At 37.6% G+C, this 22,836-nt stretch overlaps 1 protein-coding gene across 3 annotated transcripts; it reads left to right on the plus strand.

Moving 5' to 3' along the window:
* The first annotated feature begins 210 nt into the window (after positions 1-210).
* Positions 211-22,706, plus strand: LOC137395624 (uncharacterized). Of its 3 annotated transcripts, none has more exons than XM_068082244.1 (14): positions 211-323; positions 2,519-2,671; positions 4,626-5,314; positions 6,638-6,869; positions 7,127-7,220; positions 7,362-7,571; positions 7,738-8,012; positions 8,611-8,868; positions 9,204-9,281; positions 9,415-9,634; positions 9,804-9,880; positions 10,914-11,066; positions 14,235-14,377; positions 22,021-22,706. In XM_068082244.1, exons 2-14 carry the CDS (start codon positions 2,615-2,617, stop codon positions 22,265-22,267), a joined length of 2,733 nt encoding a protein of 910 aa, XP_067938345.1. In that variant the 5' UTR covers positions 211-323; positions 2,519-2,614; the 3' UTR covers positions 22,268-22,706. The 3 variants fall into 3 exon arrangements, with proteins under 3 accessions (XP_067938345.1, XP_067938344.1, XP_067938346.1); XM_068082243.1 differs by having other exon boundaries at positions 9,415-9,618; positions 9,785-9,880; XM_068082245.1 differs by lacking the exon at positions 10,914-11,066 and having other exon boundaries at positions 9,415-9,618; positions 9,785-9,880.
* The last annotated feature ends 130 nt before the right edge of the window (positions 22,707-22,836 follow it).

A 22,836-nucleotide genomic window follows, 5' to 3' on the forward strand; every position in this document is an offset into this window, starting at 1 on the left:
CGTGTCGGAGTTGTTTACTCAGTAAGTGCACACTTTAATAAGAGGAGATAAGCCTATAAGAACACAATACTAGCTTATAGCCTGAGAGTTCGATAGTATGTGTGCTGTAAACACTCTGTTGGTACGATACTGATTCGAATTAACTGCGAGATCGTCGATAGTCCCTGAAATCAGGCTAAACTACAGATGGCGCTGTACTATTTGTGTCAAGGTGCTTGAAAGTGCTTGGCTCTGTTTTGATTTTCGACGCGAATTGGTAACTTCGTTCTTACTAGAGGCTTTTCATGGATTGGAAGAACATAGCTTTGTAGTTACATCACATGGTATGCCACTCTATTGTAATGCAAGCATGTTTAGGGGAAAAATATGAATACTTATAATTGGTTCACCGTATTAGTACACGTGTTAGTGCATATCTTTCGTTCAATTAATCTAGGTAACAGTCGGTTTATTCAATGGGTTGTGAACAAAACTCATTTGCCGTTATTTTATTGTTTTAGTTGCATATGCTAAAATTGATAATAAACTGTTTAGATATTACGAATTCACGTCATATTTATTAACATCTAGCAAACGTATACAGTTTGCAAATGTTAATAGTATAAAGTTTGTGTTCATCGGTTTATTGATATATGGTCATTCATCTGAAGCTTTCGGGCATATTTAATCAAAGTTTGTAAGATTTAGATGTGAGTACTTGATACAGAAAGTTTAAACACTTTTCAAGTACAGCTGACGACATGGAAAAAATATTCTTTTAGCTGAACGTGATATTCCTTTACACTCACTAAAATATTTATTGAATGTTTTAATTTAGTTAGTGTCCTTTACTATAATATTCGTCTGTTGCTAGGTCAATCATCAGACTTAACACCTTTCAGGAAATATGCACATAGGAAAGTTAAGTCAAATCTTTAGTCTTGCGTGAGTTTTGTTCTGTACTCGCACCTGAGCCTATGTAGATTAAATCAAATGTGAATCCTTTTTATTTAGATGCTGGTGTTAGTTTTGCTAAATTTGTAGTAAACGTTATCTGTACTACAAATTTGTATACCTATATTTTTTCGTAGTTGACTATACTTCATGGAGTGGTTTTTAGGAAAATTATTGGCTGTCACTGTAAACTTGCATAGACATATTTAGAATCACATAAAATATTAGTGGTATTATTTCAAACCTAGTCTTTTATAATATAGAAACGCAGTGTTTCAATTTATTTAGATATGATTTTATCGATGATTTCCTTAGAAGATTTTCATCGTTTAGAGAAGTTGTGTATTATGCGAACTTATTTATTGCAGTTCTGTGCAGACCTTTTAAGGGTGATCAATCGTTTTAAAATTTCTATACACCCGTTCATACTTCGAAAAGATTTATGGCGGATTTGCTTTCATATTTCCAGCCAAGGTAGCATAGTTTATCAGAATTTTGCAGCCTTTATTTGATAAAAAATTCTCTGCATATCAAGCTTTCAATGTTGCGATTGGTAGAGCTATAATTTGATTAGGCTATAAGGTAAGAAATGCCAGTATGAATTTTAATATATGCTACACTATCCAAAAATTCGACATGCTTTGTTTAAGAGTTAATGAAATTCTTTATAAATGAGTAGTCACGAGCTTTTTAAAAAAATACTTTGTTTAGAGGGATCGAGTAGTGGCAGTTGATCACCAAAAATGTTTGAAATAGCTGACTATACCACACGTTCATGGCTTGCTTAGCTATTTCAATCCTGTCTTCTGTTACAACCCATTGGATATCATAGTATTATGTCACTCGGCAATTGATCTTTCATTTTCTCTTCAATATTCCCAGACCTGTTTGTAATTTTGAACTTAGCAAGCGCTATAGCAGACCAATTGCTACTTTCTTAACAATAGATTTCTAAACATTTTATTCTGCTATAGTTAGTTTTGCTGGTTACAAGGACTCGCACTGACAATATGTATACATTTAAGGCAAGATGCTGCCCACCACTAATTGCTACACTTGACGCCGTGTGTTACGGCTGGCCTTATAGTTCTAGCTCGACTATCACTCCCATCAAGTGTCCGTTCATAATGTAGTTTTTGCCCGTGCGGATGCCATTATTTACATTAGACCAACAAGATTGCTAACTATTGTTTGTTTTACTGAGCCGTGAGGACCTACAGCAACCATAGAGGTGTGCCGAAAGTCTATGCCGAGAAACTTGCACAAAGCACATAAATAGACGTATCTTTGTCAACTATTTTTATACCTTTGAGGTTAACATTCTATTTTGGTGAGTAATTTGAGGCTTTTGTGGCTGCTGAGTGTTATTGTAATGTGCCAAGAAAAGCCCCAGAGTGTGACACCGAAGAGTGTCAGGGATTACGAACACTTGAGATGATATAGCCAAGGACAGTCTCGCCCTAGACTATCTCTAGCAATTTACTGCTCCACTTTCTCACAAGAAAGCCGTCCTTTAGAATATGAGCGCCAAATATGTCGTAGGGCAATATACTGTCCTGCAATTAATCCCAAGGTCTGCTTGTAGGCAACACTGGGCTTATGGACTGACAGAGCATTGGAAGAGTTTTACTGATATATATTATCAATAGTCCATTGTGTTGGAGGCGAGTAAGTCTTAAAGATGGCTGCTAATGCCAGCCTCACAGCTATGCCGAAACCATCAGTCAAGTCCTACCGGGTAAGAATGTAAACATTCTGTTTGTGTGTAGAGGCTTTACTTATTTTTTCATCATCCAATGTCAATGAATGCGATTCGATTTCAACAGTAGCAGAAAGCTAACAAAATAAAGTCCGTTCGATGACCCTAGCAATGCAGCGAATTGCCTTTTGACAAGTCACCAAGCTAACTGAGCTGTCTCTTTATTCCCTAATCAATTATCCAATTAGCATATTTGTGAAGCCATTGGTGAAGGCTTGCAAATGCTGAGATACAAAGGAGGCCTTCGCCTCTGTTTACCTTTGCTTAGATTTATGTAGATTATCGCCAACCCTTTTCATAAAGCTCATTATTATAAAGCCTCTTCTCTATTGTGCCCGTCGTTATCATATCTTACAACCGGCTCATTTTTTGCCCAGCCCAATGATTTTTTACTTGCTAGTAATCGAAACCGCATAAAACATGCATATAAGAACGGGAGAGGGTGGCGTTATGTGTCTACAGATAGTGGACTGGCAACCGTGTACGCCGCATAACTCTCCTTGCTTTATGAATGCTCATGCCGGTTTATGATGTGGACACAGATTAATTTCGCACATATGGTTTAGTGTTTCCCCAGTCTTGCCTGACACCGTTACAATAGGGATTAGTCTGTGCTCCTTAGAGACGGAGTTTCATATTCATCAAGCAGACACTCAATTAATGTTATGCGTATGATGGCTATTTGAGCCAAATTGCTCTATTGGCAGAAATATGATTACCAAGCCTCTTGATTTTAACGTCTGAATTAGCAGGGATTAGCTGACCTTACAACACTCGGCCTTATCTTTATAGCCTTTCTAATCCAATCATCTGAACAGTAATTAAATTTTTATTGCTAAACTTAGCAGCAGCTGGTGCAGGATCTCGACACTCTATCTTAATAGTTTTACGTTGTGCTGTATAGGAATGCTAGTTAGCTACTCCTGCTGCGCTAAACCCACAGACGGAGCACACCGTGTGAGAAAGCATGCCTCAATACCGAGTATTTCTTATAAATATTGTATTTAGTATTTTAAAATTTATATTTCGAAAATACTGTATTTAATAATATTTCTCTTGGTTAAAAAACAGCCTATTCATGCCTTACAGGAATGCTCAACCTCAGTGGCAATTACTTATCGTTATCTATTTGGTTTCTTGTGTGATCTGCAAGGCTAGATGCTTCTATTAAAGTACAGCAAGAGCTAATAAACCGACATCAACCTTAAATTCAATGTTTTTTTTACAATTCAAAGTGCGTTGACTGACATCCTTGAGTGTGCAAGTAACAACAGCGCATGACAACTGTTGAGTCACTTCAATAGAGAAGCAGAGTGCAGGAGGTTTGCTTGCACTACGTAAAATCCAAATTGTTTTCCACATTCATGGGCTGATTTTAAAGTTTATTTGACAAGATTTTAAGATTACATCTATGTACACTTATATAATCATGATATTTGGTTAATGAGCAATGATTTTGATGTTTAAAGAACAAAAAACAGTTTTAAAAACAACTACTATTGATGCAAGCTCTAAGCTGTGACATGAAGAGGGCATTTTGCGTCAAAACATAGATGCGTATTATGCGATAATACTAACAATCAGCCAATGCATGAATGAGAGACGAAAGTGCTGATGTTGGCCGCCATTCTAGTGAATCTTTTTCCCGCCTAGTCACCATGTTACACGTTTTGGTTACCCAACTTGGCAGTTAATTGTAGCGGAAGTCGAAGCAGATTCCATTAATACCGAAAAATTATGCGCCGTATTTATGTGACCTGCATTAACTTTTGAGTAGTAGTTATAGAATTATACTAATCGGCTTTATTAACATCTGGGGGAGTGTGCTAGCAAAAAATCCTCCTTCACACAAATAAACAAAAACAATAAAAAAAAGGCCGTAAAAACTACCAATTATATTTTTTGTTGGGTTACATATCCATTTGCTTTGCAGGACACAAGTTACCGGGAAAAGCCAGCCACCCCGAACAGCCCTTCAGGCACGAGCGTGACAACGGTATATGATCACATGCTTTCTCCATCCTCCCCCGCTGAGATGGAGAAGAAGGATGACAGGCTAAGGAATGACCTGTTGGATGAGATCTGCAATGATATGGGTATAGACGACAGCATGGATCTAGACTTTGATGATTTGTGCTATGGCCAGCAGCGGTCCGGCTCAGCACCGGGTGGACAGCGGTTTCCAACCAGCTCTAGTGAGGGCAGACGACCCTCCGCCACTGCCTCTAGTAGCTATTCAACATCAGACAGTCTTAGTGCCATTGCTAAGTTAACTCATAGCATTCCAAATGAGAGTACGACATCCTCGGAGGTCGATGTGAAACCGCGGCTAAGTCCTGATAACTCGTCGGTAAAACAAGAGCCGTGTGAGGTGGAGGGTGAGATGACAGGCTCCACAAATGACACGGATCAGGGTAAAGCCGCTGCCGCAGCTGGCAGGCTCTCCATGCAGAAACAGTTGAGTGATGGCAGCGACTCTTCAGATCTGAAGAGAAAACGAGAGACAGTCGTTCAGGATTCACCTAATGACTTTTCTCATGCGGCTATGAACATAGGTACCCTCGGAAACCAGGGGAACATAGGTACCCTCGGAAACCAGGGGCTGGCACCACTTCCCCAACGGTAAGAGCTTAGTCTTATCATCTCCGTAAAGAGTGGCTGGCGTGTCAGCCAAAGGAGCCTTTAACGTTGTTACATTAAACGCTTGAGGACTGCTGACTAGCGGATTATTGTCCAAGCACTAGTTAGGAAAATCTTACCCTGCTTGAGCTACTCCTAAATTTAAAACGCGTTGCGTCCATGGCGTAAAACTGTTTTACCAAAAGTGTTGGGAACTGTGAGTCGATGCGTCGCAGCTTGTTTTTAATGTAAATAAACCTAGTACCTTTATTTGTGCTGTTTTTTTCTGCGACCATAAACCTGTGTGTTCTATCGAGATTAGCAAATAACACAAAGATGACAAAACTGTGTTTCGACCTGAAAAGTTCAGATTTGCCTACCTTTCATTTATACACAAGACAAGCTACTCATTGTTCATGTGTTCTCACTGGTGCCCGATGTCTGGCTGTTTGACTTTTTTCTCTTCATATGCCATGTTCATTACTGCGTGAAAACCTCTAACTGCTGCATGTAACAACGATAATTGTTGCTTATGGACACAGGAGCTGTGCTAATGCTTGCCCTATTTGAACTGGTAGACTGCACTAGATGTTGTCTATACTTCACCTGACAGTTATCTAATGGACTCTCTTGTCATTCTCCTCGCTGATGGCTAACTAAACACTCTTGTTTGTTTTCAATATTTCCAGCCAACGTGCGTTTCTCATGCAAATATTGACCCTTGCTGGCCTGTTCAAAAGGAAATTGAAATGCTTTCATTTATGAGATTAAAATTGATTAGAAGTCGTGTTTCAGTATTAAATATTGTATTACTCAATTCTGCGTGGACAATCTGCTTAATGCTGTCCGTATCAAGTTAGCTCACATTACCTCACATTACCCGGTGCCGCTGTCTTACTAGTTGATTTCGTGCTGTTTTGACAGCTGAACAATGTAGATTTTAGAAAGTGGCTCAGGCATCACCTGTCTGTTTGGACATTCGGTCCAGTTGCAATGATTAACCTGCCCGCATCTACTGATGTCTGATAATTCATGCCAGCTGGTAGTTGTTAAATGGCGCTCTTTGTTCAGCTCGCGGCGTAATGGATGACTCAGCCACCTTTAACAAACTTTTATTGTTTTATTCGCTTAACTTGCTGTACTCTGACTTTCCTCCGCTATGCAAATACTTGCGACAAATCGAAATAATCACTTTCCCAAGAGAATTCTCTGAACTCTCCAGAGTTGTTCACTCTCTCCAGCAATGGAGTGTGACATCAATGAACTAAGCGGCAGCATGGTCCATCGCTCTCACACTCAATAACCCCTAAGATGTCCGTGCTGTAGATGCCCGTCGTACGACTATTCCTACCAAGATGACTATGTGATGGAGGACATGACTGCCCCAGACACAATGATCAACTTCTCAGAGCTACCTCAACAGCCCAACTATTACCAATGTCCGCAAACGGCTAGCGACACTCTTAACCTTGGCTTCAACATGTCATTACAGCCGTCTGCTCAGCCAGCCTTTGCTCCCATCATCCCTCCAGCTCACCAACACCACCAGAGTCAGAATGTAGGTTAATTCTATGTTTTCTGCCATAAGCGCATGGCATATTTTTGTGATGTATTTTTATAGACATGTTTAAAAGCTAGCATTTAACAGTGTCTATGCGGGTAGTTATGGTTCTGGATGCACACCATCGGCAACTGTTACCATAGCTAGTTTAAAAGATTGTGCAGATAGTTTCACTCTAGTTTTTGATGCCCTTTAGCTCACCGCCTAGCAATTATAATAGTCTTACTATCTAACTGTATGAACCTACTTGGTAGCTCGGAAGGTTCGCCTTCGGTGGAATGCAGCAGCACCCTGCTAGTGATATGCCTGTCAGCCGCTCTTCTCCTCAGCTCCGCTCCCAGCAAGCAGGTACATGCAGCCAAAGTTTGCCATACGATTTGCTGTCTTCAATTTCACTTCTGGTCATAGGCCGATATGGTGTTTGTGTCTTGAAGCCAGATTCTATCTCCAGCAGTGGCTTTACTAGTTTTCTGCATTCACTGTTACCAGGTCCGATGCTCGCCCATTTGGGAGAGAGTTTTCAAGGCTATCCTGGCCAACAGGCATCACCATCAACCACTCTTCAGGCACAACATGGCCACTTACAACGCTCAGAATCTTTTCCCGGTGCAAATCATGTCGAGTCGAATCAATTTCAACCGTCAGGCCCATCTACTTCACCTCACACATCCAAAACTGCCCCGGTATCAGCAGTATCAGGTATTGGCATAGTCTCATTATAGCAGTGACCAATTTGCATATCTGGTTATGTTGAAATAATCTCCTCCATTTAAATCTTTATAGTTATGAGTTTTCTATCAATCTGTCAATTTGCTTAAACAAATGATATTATAAAGAGCTGCGCATCCTGTTTGTTTCACTTTAGTCACATCAACCGCTGCCCCGGTTTCCACTCCTCACCGGTCCATTCCCTCCAGCATCTCGTCTACAGCCGCTGGACGATCAATTGCTCCTAATGCTGCCACGACTCAGCAAGATTTCTTACAGCAGCTCATCTCTGAAAGCTCCTCAGCTTTTCGTTCACATCCGCTTTTTCCTCTGCTTCGAGACCTCATCATAGCAGATGTGAATTTTTGTGAGAAGTCATTTCCACACACATTGATAGTAAATCTGCCGTCGGACTTTGACAAACTGCTCAAGGTGTGCCTTCGACTGTCAGTTCAATTCTAGACCCCTATCAGTCTAAACTGTGTGAAGTAATTCTATACTTCTGTCAGTCTAAACTGAGTGAAGTTATTTTATACTCCTGTCAGTCTAAACTGAGTGAAGTAATTCTATACTCCTGTCAGTCTAAACTGAGTGAAGTAATTCTATACTCCTGTCAGTCTAAACTGAGTGAAGTAATTCTATACTCCTGTCAGTCTAAACTGAGTGAAGTTATTTTATACTCCTGTCAGTCTAAACTGAGTGAAGTAATTCTATACTCCTGTCAGTCTAAACTGAGTGAAGTAATTCTACACTCCTGTCAGTCTAAACTTGGTGAAGTTATTCTAGACTCCTGTCAGTGTAATCCAAGTTAAGCTACGAAATATATCTAGGGAGTGAAAACTCCATATACAATACCAACGAGTAAAAACTGTAATAGTCTATGAAATCAAAGCTGAATTCTAATTGCCAACTCAAGGGCTTACCCAGCTGTCTAATATGCTGCTGTTTATTGGACTGTAATGTTGGCTGTATGCGCAACAAGATGCCTTTGTTGATGCCCATTATGTTCAGTACCTGCACACTTTTCTAGAACTACCTGTCTCGCAACCCTCCCAAGAAAGACTACCAGTGCATGGACTCTGTTGAGAGTGTCCTTATGGACGCCCTCAAGTACGCCCACCATATCCTCATCGAAAAAATTAATAAATGGAAACAGATTCAGGAACGGCAGCAACTTGGTTCGTCCTCACAGCCTATTCGCAACCCTGATGGAATGACTGCCACACCAATCATGAATCGGCTCCCTGGGGAGTACTGCGACAGGGGTGCTAAGCATGACATGGCGCAAGTAGGAATCTTACAGATCACTTCTTTCTGTCTCAAACTCATTTCCTTCCCTCACTGCAAGATCTTGCTCTAGCGGAACGATTGCTGAAATGAGATTATTCCGCTTATATTTATCTGATAACTGCCTGAGTTGGCCGTGCGCGGCAGGTTCAAAGTCAACCCTAGCTAAATGTATCCTAAATTAGAAGCCTTTAAACTTGCAAAATCTTAAGAGACGTGCTCATTGTACTGTAGCAGTATTTAGTTCATCATTTTGTCTATGAAGGTGTTTAGAAGGCACTTGGTGTTGTTAGCTACACTTGCATGGTTGTGCATTGTCTCTGTCTCTCCCGTCAGGCTCAGGCAAGCTATGCTAGAAGTCAAATGAATGTCACGAAACCTTTGACACCTGCAACATTCAGACCTCCTCGCCGGGTAAGTCTATGTATTCCATGTATGAGGTCGCTTTATTTTATGCATTGCACCGATTTCTTCTGGCAGTACTACATTATGCTTGTTTCCTTTCTTTCCTTTGCGCTGGTGTCAACATAGAGTTTTGATCGCGTAGGATTCAGGACCTGTGTATGGCGGAGAGTTAGGTCCTCCTACTCCTGGGAGCAACTACAGTCAGCCGTTATCCGTGGATACAGGATCAGTTGGCAGCCCAACATCAAGTAGACATTCAACACCATTAGCCTCACAGCCTCCTAGTGGCATGTACACTGGGGGTCAAGCAATGCCTTCGCAATTCCCTCCCCAACATACTTTAGCAGTGAGCAACCACATACATTGTTAAACATACATACATATCATTTGTTAAACTAGAATACTACGCCGTTGTGTAGCCCATCCTGCTGCCCTAAACCATTATATACAGATTGTGTTGTTCATGCTTACATCTTGTATCACAACATACATCGACTATTTACAACTTTTAGCCCAACTATGCGAGGTCACCAAACCCTCGGAACCCATACATGACACCACAAGGTGGTCCGCCTCTGCCACCCCCAAACTATACAGTTTCGCCTAATGTAAGTCTATTTTTAGTTGAGTAGCAACCGTAATCCATCCCTATCTATTGATAGTTTATACCCTCACACGCTTGCTGACTGTCTTCATTTTTATGATTTTATGTTGAGTGGAGATTCTCTCGTTAGCCATTTAACTGAGTGTCAGCACTATAAAGGTCGTTAGTGTTTGAGCGGGAGCGCAGGAAGCCTCTGCTTGGATAGAGGTGTGATGGCTGCACAATTAAGTTGTAGTGGGGTCTGCTAGCATCCTAATTAGCTTATAAAATGTCTGTTCATTAATAATTGAACACGGATTCCTTTACTCACTAGGCACCGCTTGGCCACAATCTCATCTATGCACTGATCCTGTAAGAGTGTAAGTGTTGAGGTGTGTCTGCACCGCTTGGCCACAATCTCATCTATGCACTGATCCTGTAAGAGTGTAAGTGTTGAGGTGTGTCTGCGAATTAAAGGACGCAGCAGCCTTAGAGGCAGGCTAAGCCATACGCATCATCAAACCTCTCTTTATCGCAGTAATGCAAGAAGTGCCTACTTTTGCTCATTGGTTTCTCATTATAATCTATATCAGAGAAGAATTAATCCCCTTTGACGGTATCCAATGCAATTGCACAAGTAATCCTCATAACTAGAAGACCTCATCTCTGCTCCGACTAATTAAATTTAAATTATTGATGATTGATTTAATTTCTATGGAGTAGTCTTAGTAACCAGTTTTCTAGAACCTGATGAGGGGGCTTATAGTTAGTCCACCGGTACTGTATAACGGTATGTTGCAGATCTGTACTCAAAGTTGTTAATTGGGTATACTAGATATTGAAATACATATATGTGTACCACTGGTCACGTCCCGCTTTGCACAAGCCTAGTTTGCGAGATTAGTTGCCTGCGCTTGCTGTAAGCTCGTCTAGTCATTCCTGTGTACAATCGCTTGCCCTCGATGTATGTTCAGTTTGATGTTCGTCGTGTACTATAATGATGCATCGCTGTTGTATACACGCTCGGCTAGGCTATGTTGTACTTATGTTACTTTTAGAACCCTCCCCTCTCGAGACACCAACAAACATTGTATGAAATGGGCCCACCACCTTCTGGCCCAGCTGTATATAATGACCCTAGCACACCATATCATGACCCATATAATAACATGCCGGCACCACCTGCGGCCCATCACCATAGGCTACACCATGTAAGTAATGCACAGCTTTACCTGTTAGCTCTACATCCCCGCATTAGCCACGTGTTTCTCTACCGTCTCCCTACACCCTGAAGGTAAGCCATCAGTGAGGTCACGAGACCGGAATCTAGTTACATTGCATTTCTATTCTTAGGAACTGGCAGTGTTGGCTTTAGTTGAAACTTTGCAGTCTCACACTAAATATACTCGTCTTCAGTTGTCCCCTCCATGTGGTTGAGTATGGGTTTACAGATTTTAGATCATGTTATCAAAATTGACTGATTTTAATTGGTTAATCCCTTAAATAACTGTTCTCTGCAATCGAGTAAAGCCTCAGCTCCTCATTTTAGTTTACATTTGGTTGTCAAGTGAAGTAGAAACTGAGATATAGTCCGGGCACTGAAACCTTCTGTAAATCTGGAGATTTTGAACTTGATAGGATTTATGGTCATCTTAGCGTACGTTAGACGATGGTTTAGAATAAGTAAGCGACTAATGAATTCGTATTTGGTTGAGGAGGTGAGCCTGAGCCTGGTGAACACTGAGGTGAGCCTGTAAAAATGCTGAAATGGAAATAAATGTCTGCTTAGTGATGTTTTTTAAATGAAGAAGGTAGTGATTGATTAGAACATATAATAAGTTGTTAATTTCTGTGATAGTAGTAGGTAGATTATTACGATGATGATGATGATGATGAGGATTATCAGCAATATGCTCGTAGAGATGACTGACTTTTTACATGTCTGTGTGTCTTGGAAACATTTTGGCTGTAACTTAGCAGGAGTGACTCTTTTCATTGAGTTTTATGATTGCTGTAAGCAGTATAATATGAAATAATTATTCATCAGAATATATCCTTATTTATAGACGAGGTGAATGCTTGGTGTTGCTCGGGTAATAAAAGAAAAGAGTCTTTGCACAGAAAATTGATTTTCATTTAACATATAACAACAGTTACCATTTTAACTTACAAACTTGAAATCATAAAAAAAGCGTTTTGTACAGTTAAAATAAATTTAGAAAAAAATAAAATTACTGTAAAGGTGTTTAAATGGAAATGTGAAATAATTAGCAAGTAATGGCTGAAAAATGTCTGTTTTGCTACGGTTACAATGAAAAATTATTTGGTATACGATTATATGATTTTAATTTATTTCGGTGTTGGCATCGTAAGGTGAAAATGTTGTATAGAGTGGTCTATAAATCCATAGAAATTATCTAATGCAAGCGCACCCTGGTAACAATCATCAAAATTTTATATACGTACTGTACATACTAAAAATTGATAACAAAACAATATGCTAATTTTAGTAACTATAGTTACCTACAGTAACATTAGTATATTTAGTGGTTATGGTCTGCAATAAAATGTAACATTACAATGTACTGTGTGCAGTACCGTGGGCAGTTCGTACCTTCGATACAGACGTATAACATGAGCGTTGAATTTAATTTAAACGAATTTAGCTTACTAAACACATAGTTGAAGCTAATTTTAGTATTTATTTTACCAAATTAAACTTCAAATTTGTCATAGGCTGAAATTTTATCACTTATTTGTTTTTGGTTTCTTTTTCACTATAGCTTATACGAATAAGGCGGAACTGAGATAATGAGCATCGTATATCTCTTTCAGGCGTTGTGGGAGGGATTTTGGGGAATAGCATGTCGGTATTTTCATTATATCGTCGTAATCAGTAGCCTACACTGCCTGCCAAATTTTTGTTTATATCGTACGGTGAGGAAAAAAAAATTTGTCTGAGTATGACGAGGACGGAAAAACGTTGTGTTCCATATATTAAGGCAAAAAACTTTACAAAGGAGCATCAAAACTCGAGGCTGTATTAATAATAAAAAGTGCACATTTAGTGTGTGCAATCCTGAAAAGAATGTACAGTATATGATAAGAGCGACGAGTGTGATATGGACGGCCTCAGCCTTGCGGGTCACACCCACTTGTTGATAGACTTGTTAGTAGACTTGTGATTTGAATGTCATGAGGTCAAACCCAGTACGAAGGGGATTTTCGGTTCCTAAAACTTGATTACTATAGCTCGACAGCCAGACAAACAAGAGACAAACGAGAGACAGATAACAAACTGAGATTTATATATAATGATTAATAATCTATTGTGATAAGCGTATAACAGCATAATAAATAATAATTAATTTAAATATTAGTTGCAATCCTAAGTTATCGGTCGTGGTTATTCTATTACAGTATTCTGCCCTTAGAAATTAAAACAGAAGTATTTTTGGTTCAGATTTTACTTGATATAATGGTTTTGCATTATGTTTAAACAATACCAGGCTAGTCATTTTAGGATCATTTTGAAGCTGAAATGTATAAACTTTTACAGTAGCTCAACATTTCCAGACTATAAAATGTACTTAAAAATTATTAAAAGCATGAATGATGACAACCGATTAGTGACCAGACTGCAAAATGTTAACATATGGCATATTCCAACATGATTCCATATTCCAACATGATTCCATATTCCAACATGATTCCATATTCCAACATGATTCCATATTCCAACATGATTCCATATTCCAACATGATTCCATATTCCAACATGATTCCATATTCCAACATGATTCCATATTCCAACATGATTCCATATTCCAACATGATTCCATATTCCAACATGATTCCATATTCCAACATGATTCCATATTCCAACATGATTCCATATTCCAACATGATTCCATATTCCAACATGATTCCATATATAAAATTTCATTAATTAAATGCAATTCATTACTGAATGCTACTGTCCAGATATAAAGTTAGTTGAGGGCTCAAATAGTACTATTCATCAAATCAAGGCCAATATTATAGCAGGGGAGTAGGGCATGGCCCCAAAGATAATTGATGAGTCTCAAACCCCTACGTTATAGCTTGTGTATTTCTACCTGCTCAACACTCTAGGCATAGGTGACATTTGACAGAGTGATCAGCTATATGACATCTTTGTACTTTTCATGTTTTTAAATGATTCTGTAGCTTGCCATTAACTTTGTACTAAGTTTAATTTTATAATGTTTCGAACTGCACACAGGAACTGACTTGAGATGAGGGACCTTCGAGTCCATAGTGCTTTAAGCAGGCTGCTGAATAACAGCGCTAAATTCTCAGAATATACCTAGCCAGCTACATGTTAGCTGTTGTTTTAGTTGGGGCCAACCGAGAGGCATCTCTTGTACTTGAACAACATCAATGACGGCAGCCTTGTGAAGACTATGATGGAGGGAGGGAAGGACATGTACGATAGCATGTCAGACACAGCCAGTGTTATGAGTAGTCACTCAATGCAAGGGTGAGTGACTCCTTATTTGCTTTTGCAGTAGTACAGTAGAGCTATTCCTGTTGCTTGTTGGTCGGCCTGGTGTATATTGTTCATGACTAGTAATAGAGATGGTTTATGTAATCACCTCTTATTTGAGTGTGCCGTGTGAGAAGACAATTTCTTTTGGAGTGGTCTGCCTGTTGAATCACCCCGAGCTGTTGCCTCATAACTGGCTCGCTTAATGTGAGAAGTCATTTTACTGATTAAATATTTGAACCTAGAATGAAATAATTCTGTGCTGACCTTGTCTTATTTTATGAAGATACCATTTATGTATTTAACCGTTTTATGCAAATTTAATTGCGCACGGTAGTGTTACTGTTAATGTTTTTGCTATGATATGCTTTAAAACATGTTGGAATCCTGATGTGTTTGGGAACAACGAGCACAATTTACGTATCTAGTGTTGGAATGATGACAATCATATGTAACATAAGACCACTGACTAATATATTCTGTCTGAACTAAATAATTGACTCTGGTACGGCTGGCTTTATGCCGGAAACTCATTAAATGCTTGATAAGATTTCAGACTCATAAATGGTGAGATTACGATTATAGTGTTGCCTGCACACTCGTTATAATAGCGTGCAGACGCTAGCCTTTGCTCATCATTGTGTCTAAATTTGAAAAAACAAACATTATTTTTACTTATAGTAGGTAGCTTGACATTGAATACAAATTTAGCCTAGTGTTTGTGCAATTTGGTGCAGTGAAGATCTCTCATTGTTTAGTTGTTATGTAATGATCAAGAAAAAACAACTAGCTCCTTGCTACGTTCATTTGAAAGTCAAATACATTTGAATAGCCAAAAATTAATGGTAGTATTATACGGTGAGTTCATTTTGTTATAACTGTTTTACAAAAACAATGTCTGATGTATATAGGGGCAAGCTAGTCATTGCTAAAACTGTTACAATTATATAGATCATTGCTTCTGTACATAATGAAGTTTGTCTGTTTCAAGTATGAAGTTAATGAAGTTTTTCAGTCTGTATAATATTTGTTCATAACAAACGAATAAGTCTGTCAAACGTTTTCCAAACTTCATAATGTAGAAGTGGTATATAAAATGGTAATTGGAAAACTAGCTAATTGTAATTAAAGAGGCCTTGTTCCAGTAGTATTTTGTAAAAAATTGTCCGATTTTTATCATCTTTTATGGGATACAGTAGCCATTACTTTTAATTCTTGTTTCAGAATTTAAATTCTACTTATAGCAAAAGTGTCCAGAGTCTTTACTTGATGATATGACTTGATAATATCATATATATGATTTGATAATCTAATATATATGACTTGATAATATAATCTGTTTGTCTTGATGATATAATATATATGACTTGATAAGATAAGCTATATGTCTTGATGATATAATATATATGACTTGATAATATAATATATATGATTTGATATAATATATATGACTTAATAATATAATATATATGATGATCTAATAACTTGTCATGAATATCAAAATGAATAAAAAAGTTTTTGCTTCAGTGCAAAATTTCTTTTCTAACTTAGTAAGACTGTATTTTTATTACTCAAAGACTCTAATAGAGGAACTGAACTTCACGGATTTAAAGGGCGATTTTTGGCTCCCTACACATGGGTGGTACCCCATGACTGTGTAGGGTCTGTTGACTCTACCCGGCTTAGTGAATATGTAGTGATGCACCATTGAAGGCTGTGGCCATAAATCTTTATTTATTAATATTTATAAACAGAAGATTATAGATCATATTATTATATAAGATTATAAAAGATTTATTAAAAGGTTTATAAACCTTTTAATGTTTTAAGGTACTATAAGTAAAAGCTTCCCTTATAACGAATGCGTTCAGTGTATGATTAAAAATGTTTTTTGGTTCGTTAGTCAGTCATTCATAGAGTAATTATCATGTTGAACGCTTATTGGAACATATTGAACACATAGCGGATAACTCCAAGTTTGTAGATATGCATAGAGCTAAAAACTGCTTATTGCTTACCTAATTTTGTTGATATTTTGTCACGCGAACTCCTCTAGAGTTGACATAGATAATCTGGCCTAAATGAGCTATCATTCATCGCAATAGTTGAGATTACAGTCAATCCTCCTGTAGCTGCTCGGAGACTTCCTATGTTTGCCATTAACTTCAAAACAAACCCCTTCAATGTCTAGTGTAGATGTTAGTAATGTTACAAGGATGGCTAGTACTACTAGCGCTAGTGTTGGTCCACTCTGACTCATCAATGGAAGTATTTAGTCTATTACATAGATGCTCTGATTCAAAGCTCTATTTAGAAAGAATAAATTGGGGGAAATCGACCTAGAAACCTCGTATACTACTGCGAATAATGGAGCCTCGTCACTAGCTCCTACCAAATTTGGAGAGTGCCCAACTGAATCTCTAGTTGTTGGCAATGTCATACAGGGAATTTGCTGAAAATTAATCAACAGTCATTGTGTTCTCAATATTTTAATGACATAAATTTGTATTAAAAAAATCTCGTAACTCTATGGAAACCTACTCATATAACTTGAGAAAATTATATCCTTTGTTATGGTACTTACTCACGCATTGAATGGCCCAACTTTACTGATGGATTTGGACAAAAGGTTAAAAATTTTAATCAGTTATTAGCTGATTGAAGAAATCTTACAGCTTTAACAAAATTAAATATATCTCTGAAGATTAGCTCATCTAACTATAAATTCAATACTGCTTCTTCACAATACCTAATCCTCACTCGAGACAAGTCTTACTGTCAAACGAAACGATAGAAATCTTCGACGATAGAAATCTTCGACGATAGAAATCTTCGACGATAGAAATCTTCGACGATAGAAATCTTCAACTATTTAAAAACCTAGAGAAGTTTAAGCGCAGTGCGGAGAGTTCTGAAAGGTAGAATAAAAGTTGAATAAGCTAGTACAAACTTGCTCATATAACTTTAACTCTTTCGTAAGGGATGCGACATTAATGTCCCCCGGAGTTTTGAGCAAAGAGACATGTCGTTTGGGAAATCCCAAAAGCCGTTATTCGTCAGCCATTTTTTTATTGGCTATTTTTGTTTAGTTCTTCAAATATTCTTTTAGCTTTATATTACCAAACATAATATTATTGTGTTCGCTATGATAGTTAGTCAAACCTAACAAAAGAACAAACTTCTTATAGTCACTACGGCGATCAACTACCACCGAAACAGCTTCTATCGCGAACTACCACTACGCCTAAAACTACTATCGAAACGAAACAATGGCAAGTCAAACAAAACGACCGCGTCAAAAAATTGCTACTAGAACCAACTACGATGAAGATATTGCTGATTATGTGGTTGAAACTAATGAATCTTGTTCCAGTGGAAGCGAGTATGATACCAATGATTTTGATGTAGAGTCAGAAACCGGTAGCGATAGTGATGAATCTGAACGTGCCGACGGTCATGATCCACGACGACCGTGGGGTTATGCAAAGGTGACTGCTTCAAGAAATATTAAATGTAGTGACTTCTATGTGTGTGAGTTACATGTATTTTAAATTTCATGTAGTTATTCCTGCAAATAAAAAAGTTATGACATTTTATGTGTCCCTATGTACAAATTGCTAGTCGTTTTGCAAATATATTCACTCTGTACACAAAGGTTTAATTAATTAATATACTTGCGAAAGGGTTAAAAATATATTCCCTTTTTTGAATACTTGAGCAGCAGTCGGACATAATTTCACTGTCAGACTAGACACAGAGCATCAACATTGGTAATGGGTTTGAGCTTATTTGCCGTTGAGCAGTGCGTCACAAATTTAGGAATGGCAATAGCATTAAATGCTATTGCCATTACATTAAATGCATTAAATTAAAGTTTTTAATTGTGTCTAACAGTCAGACTCACAACATACGGTGCTCACTGTATGTATAGTTTTATTGCGAATTGTTCGGACAACTCCTATTATTCACATAATGGTGCCCCGGATAAGATTCTGCCAACTTTGTAGATTTCCTGTGATCTTGTGTTTGATGTACTTCCGGGTGCTTTATGTAATGGCGGTCATTTCTAGACATTTATTAGTAAAAATACAACAATGATTGGTGATAACAGCAAACATTTTAAAGAAGTAAATTTGTTGAAAACTTTCCCCAATTTCGTATGAACTGAATGTCAGTCTGGTGTTAAATGTAGACCAAAGCAACATGAACTCAGTTTAACCAAGTCCTTACCCGTTTTTTTTGTTTTGAAATGTGCATAATATGTGGTCAAAATATCTGCAACAACACTTAAGTAAGCTAGAATGGATTTTTTGAGAAGTTAAGTACTGGTCAATGCAGTGAGAAAGACTTGGGAGACAATTGTTTTGTAAGTCATTCTATGAATGAAGTATTCCTTTTAACTGATGTTCTGACTTGAATACACCAGCTGCAGCTGGTTCGGATGGGGACTCAATCCACTGATTTACACTAGAAGCTAACCCAGTTCTAATAATCAGTGCTGAATGGTTGGGTGTTTATTTGGTTACTGAAAATATAACTAAAGTGTACATATAAGTATGTATTTGTATATAGGAACAGAAAAAATTAACTTAATAAAATTTCAAGTGTTAGTAAATAGAAGTATTACACCGTTTTTCCTACCTGTGGTTGGTTGTTCATGTAATAATTTTTTTTGTAAAGGAAAAATATGACTCACCATTTACCTCCTGAATAAAACAAGAAAATTGTTTACTGGATTTCTCAGCAATGTTGCTTAGATATGAATAAAAATAAGTGTTTTATTCTGATCAGAATTTGTTAGATATTCACGTCTGATAAAGAGAAATTTGACATTTACGGTTTCTGTTAGTGTGCTAAGCAGATATCCTGTTACTATGATCAGCAATAGACTTGTCATGAGTATTTGTTTCAGATTTGTAAGAAAAAGTTGGCCACTACTGATACAGCTATTTAACCTCTATATCAATGCCGATTTTTTTATTAGCCGATTTTTCTATTAGCCTCTATTAGATGGAGACTCATTAAGTGAACTCAACTGTTCATTCGTAAATGTGTTAGGATACTTCGACACGGCTGTAAGCAGCTATCATGTGTTATCATTTATTTTGGAGATGCCTACTAGCGCATTTCAAATCACTGCACTCGGTGTTCAAGGTTGGACGAGGCCTTGCAGAAACCGAGGCCTTTGTAAATCTCACACGCAGCTTTGTGTATGGTGTCGCGCGTTAAGCTCAATCGATTTAACGCTTTTTGTGGCGGAATGACTTTCAGATTCATCAAAGATTGCACTCAATTGGGCGCGCGTTATCATTTTTCGGTCTAGCGCCCATGTGTTGTTCAAAGTTACATATTTGATTTGTTTTTTTCTTAGTAATGTCAACGATTGTCATCGACGGTATAGAAAGGTACTCAAGCACAATCGATAATACAGTTAAATTTTTTTGTCTTTTAAGAAAATTGTGTTCGTGGAATCCTTCTGAATGATTTTGTATTTCATTATTATCGGAAGGCGATTGAAAATCAGTCTTTAGTAGTTCTTGTTGTCGATCAGCACTGGAACTGTTCGCGCATCCACACAGCTCTGTTGGTTTACATCAGTTTTATACAACTCCATAAAGGATTATAAATGGCTAACTGTAATGCAACTATTTGATAATCCATTTTAAATAAAGTTTTAGATATTGCTATTACCTTTCTGTAAAAACTATTCTTATCGAATTGTGTTTAACCTGTAAGCTAATGTCAGCTGTGTGAACGGGAAGCTTACCGTTTAACCACTGTCAGCTGCCTAAATGGGAAGCTTACCGTTTAACCGCCGTCAGCTGCCTGAACGGGTAGCTTACCGTTTAACCGCCGTCAGCTGTTAACAGCCGTCAGCGAAACCATTAACTGAGCATGAGTTCTTTCTCGGGATCTTTTAGCCTACCTCTGCTATACTTGACATGTTTTGTGTGTTACTATTACAACGAGCAAGAATGCTCAGCAATGCTAGTGTGCCTAGTCAAGTTACTAATCTATAGCCAAGTCGATAGATATATTAAACCAGTAACTTGAAACAGTTATGGAAATGCCTCTCTCTAGTCTATCATAGGTCACAAACAAGCTGTCAGATGTCCATTGCTTTACCAGGGTTTAAAAAGCAAAATTTGATTGTGTGGTGTAAGATCTATCCCTCAATGAGTGGTTTACATTGGAACTAATCAACTATTGTTCAACCACTTCCTAAATGTGGTGGTTTCCATTAAATTTTGACAATGTAGACTTGGCCAACCAGTTCTTTCAGTAGTTGAGGAATACTTATGAAATTTGAACTTGTTCATCAATTTCTTTTCTTTTTTCATGCATCAGCCTGCTGTCAAACCTGTAGTTAATGTTTTACATTTCATTAATGGTGGTATTTTTATAGCAAGGTTTTTGATGGCTGAAATATGTTTAAATGTGAAATCAGTATATTATTTGAACACAACAAATAGAGTAAGGCGATCTTCTGTTCAGGAAGATGGTAGGTTGCTGAGAAATTAGTTTTAGTTTAAATTTCAAATTTAAAAGTGAATAATTTCAAAAACTGTTTTTAACTATGCCGCTCTTTTGAACACTTATTTCTTGTTTTCTTTGAAAACATTCAGAAAATGATGGAACTCCGTAGGCCTGGGATTTGCAAGGTTTTTCAACAGTTCGGGATTGTGAATCCAGCTATTCTGTCGGCTAGGATATGATATTTGTAAAACTAATGTCTATCTATAGCTGATTTCAACTACAGTCAAACCTCAACCTAAACTCATCATAACATATAGTTTTCTTGCAACAGGTGGCATACATTTTACACAAGTATTTGTCATGGCACATGAAATTATCTCCAAGATACAAAATCTCAAATTTCTTGAATTAGCAGTTGTTAAATCAGTATACATGTACACAGTACTCATTCAATTAGCTTAGTACAGCCTTGTATGAATAATATGATACATCATACCTTTTTGTTTTGAAATCAGGATGATTTTGAATGCAAGTGATGATGTGGTGGAAAAATGGAGCAATGGAAAAATAAATAAAAACAGCAAATAATAGAACAAATAGCAAACATCTTTGCATCCATTCTGTTAAAACACTGAAACTGTTTGGTAGTTATCGTAAGGAAAAAGTGAATGTTGAATATCTGGCTAAGGTATGTAGAATCTAAAAACAGAAAATATAAAAAGTATAAAGAGGCAATGTTAATTCAAAGTGCACATAGTCCAAGTTAGACCAGCTCTCTAGCTTTGCTCTATTTGTTTTCGTGTATCGCCAAGGCTGTATCTCCATTGGCCTGTCTTTGACATAAAGGTGGTGTGAAAATAGAAACCTCTTGCTGGTTATTACTTTACTTATCTGCTTTCTTGCATATCATTTAGTTTTCTACATAATACAATTGTTTTAATGTTGTATGTAGTTAATTACCAAAGTATTTATTTTTCAAGTTGTTTAACAAATTAAACCATACACTAAGGATATTTCCTCCGGTACATCCCAGTTTTGATATTCAAAGCAAATGTTGGAATGGGTTTATTTTTGTTTGTCGAGGTTTGACTATCGAGAGTCGTTGAAGTACTTTCTTTACGTTATTCGCCATTCATTTGGTGTTGTTTTCTCGCATGCAGGTCTGTTAAAGGCCAGCCTCAAGGCCAAGGTAAGCCAACAGAAGGTCGGAAACACGCGAGTCTGCCAAAGGAAGCCGTGAATATCATGCTCAACTGGCTGCGCGAGCACCAAGACAAACCTTATCCCAATGATGATGAGAAAGGAATGTTGATAAAACAAACAGGACTTTCAATCACACAAATAAACTATTGGTTTACGAATGCTCGGCGAAGGCTACTTCCAAAGTGGCGTGGAGAAGATATGTGATGAACCGACTAGTTTTATGTATATAGTACTGGCATTGCCAGTTTTATAGAAATATTGCGAAGATATTGTAGGAAATTTAGAATTCACCTAGATATCTTAATACTAGTGTAACCTACAAGTGTTTAGTCTCGTCTATTTGTAGTAGTATTAGAAGACCTCAAACAAGTATTACACACAAACTTGCAATTTGTCAGTTGACTATTTTCACCTTAATGCTTTGTCATTGACCACCTTTTATCTTATATCTGTAAATGTGTTTTGAACATTCTAATATTTGTATCAATTATAAAAGCTATATTTTGTGATCTATTTCATTGTCTCAATAGGTGACAAATTTTGAATCATCTTTGTATTACCCTTTGTCAAACTATATACAAAAAGTTTTGGTAGTAGTTTTCTACGCTGGTTGTCCTTCATCAGCGCACAATACAATGTCAAGGAATGACTCATCATTCTTATCATAGTCAATGGAGGGCTGTAAGCTGTTTGGACTCCCGCATTTGCTAATCTTATTCTACCTGACTAGCTTTTGCTAGAGTAAATAATCTCTTTTCTCCTTGTCCCTATGA

This window comes from Watersipora subatra, chromosome 1 (genome assembly GCF_963576615.1).
Source record: "Watersipora subatra chromosome 1, tzWatSuba1.1, whole genome shotgun sequence".
In the NCBI taxonomy this organism is placed as follows: domain Eukaryota; kingdom Metazoa; phylum Bryozoa; class Gymnolaemata; order Cheilostomatida; family Watersiporidae; genus Watersipora; species Watersipora subatra.

Excerpts from the sequence above, each read along its gene's own strand:
- LOC137395624 (XM_068082243.1), top strand. The coding sequence starts at position 2,615 with ATGGCTGCTAATGCCAGCCTCACAGCTATGCCGAAACCATCAGTCAAG. Across the intron at positions 7,221-7,361 it reads GCTCCGCTCCCAGCAAGCAG|GTCCGATGCTCGCCCATTTG; the intron begins GTACATGCAGCC and ends CACTGTTACCAG. Across the intron at positions 9,881-10,913 it reads ACTATACAGTTTCGCCTAAT|AACCCTCCCCTCTCGAGACA; the intron begins GTAAGTCTATTT and ends TGTTACTTTTAG.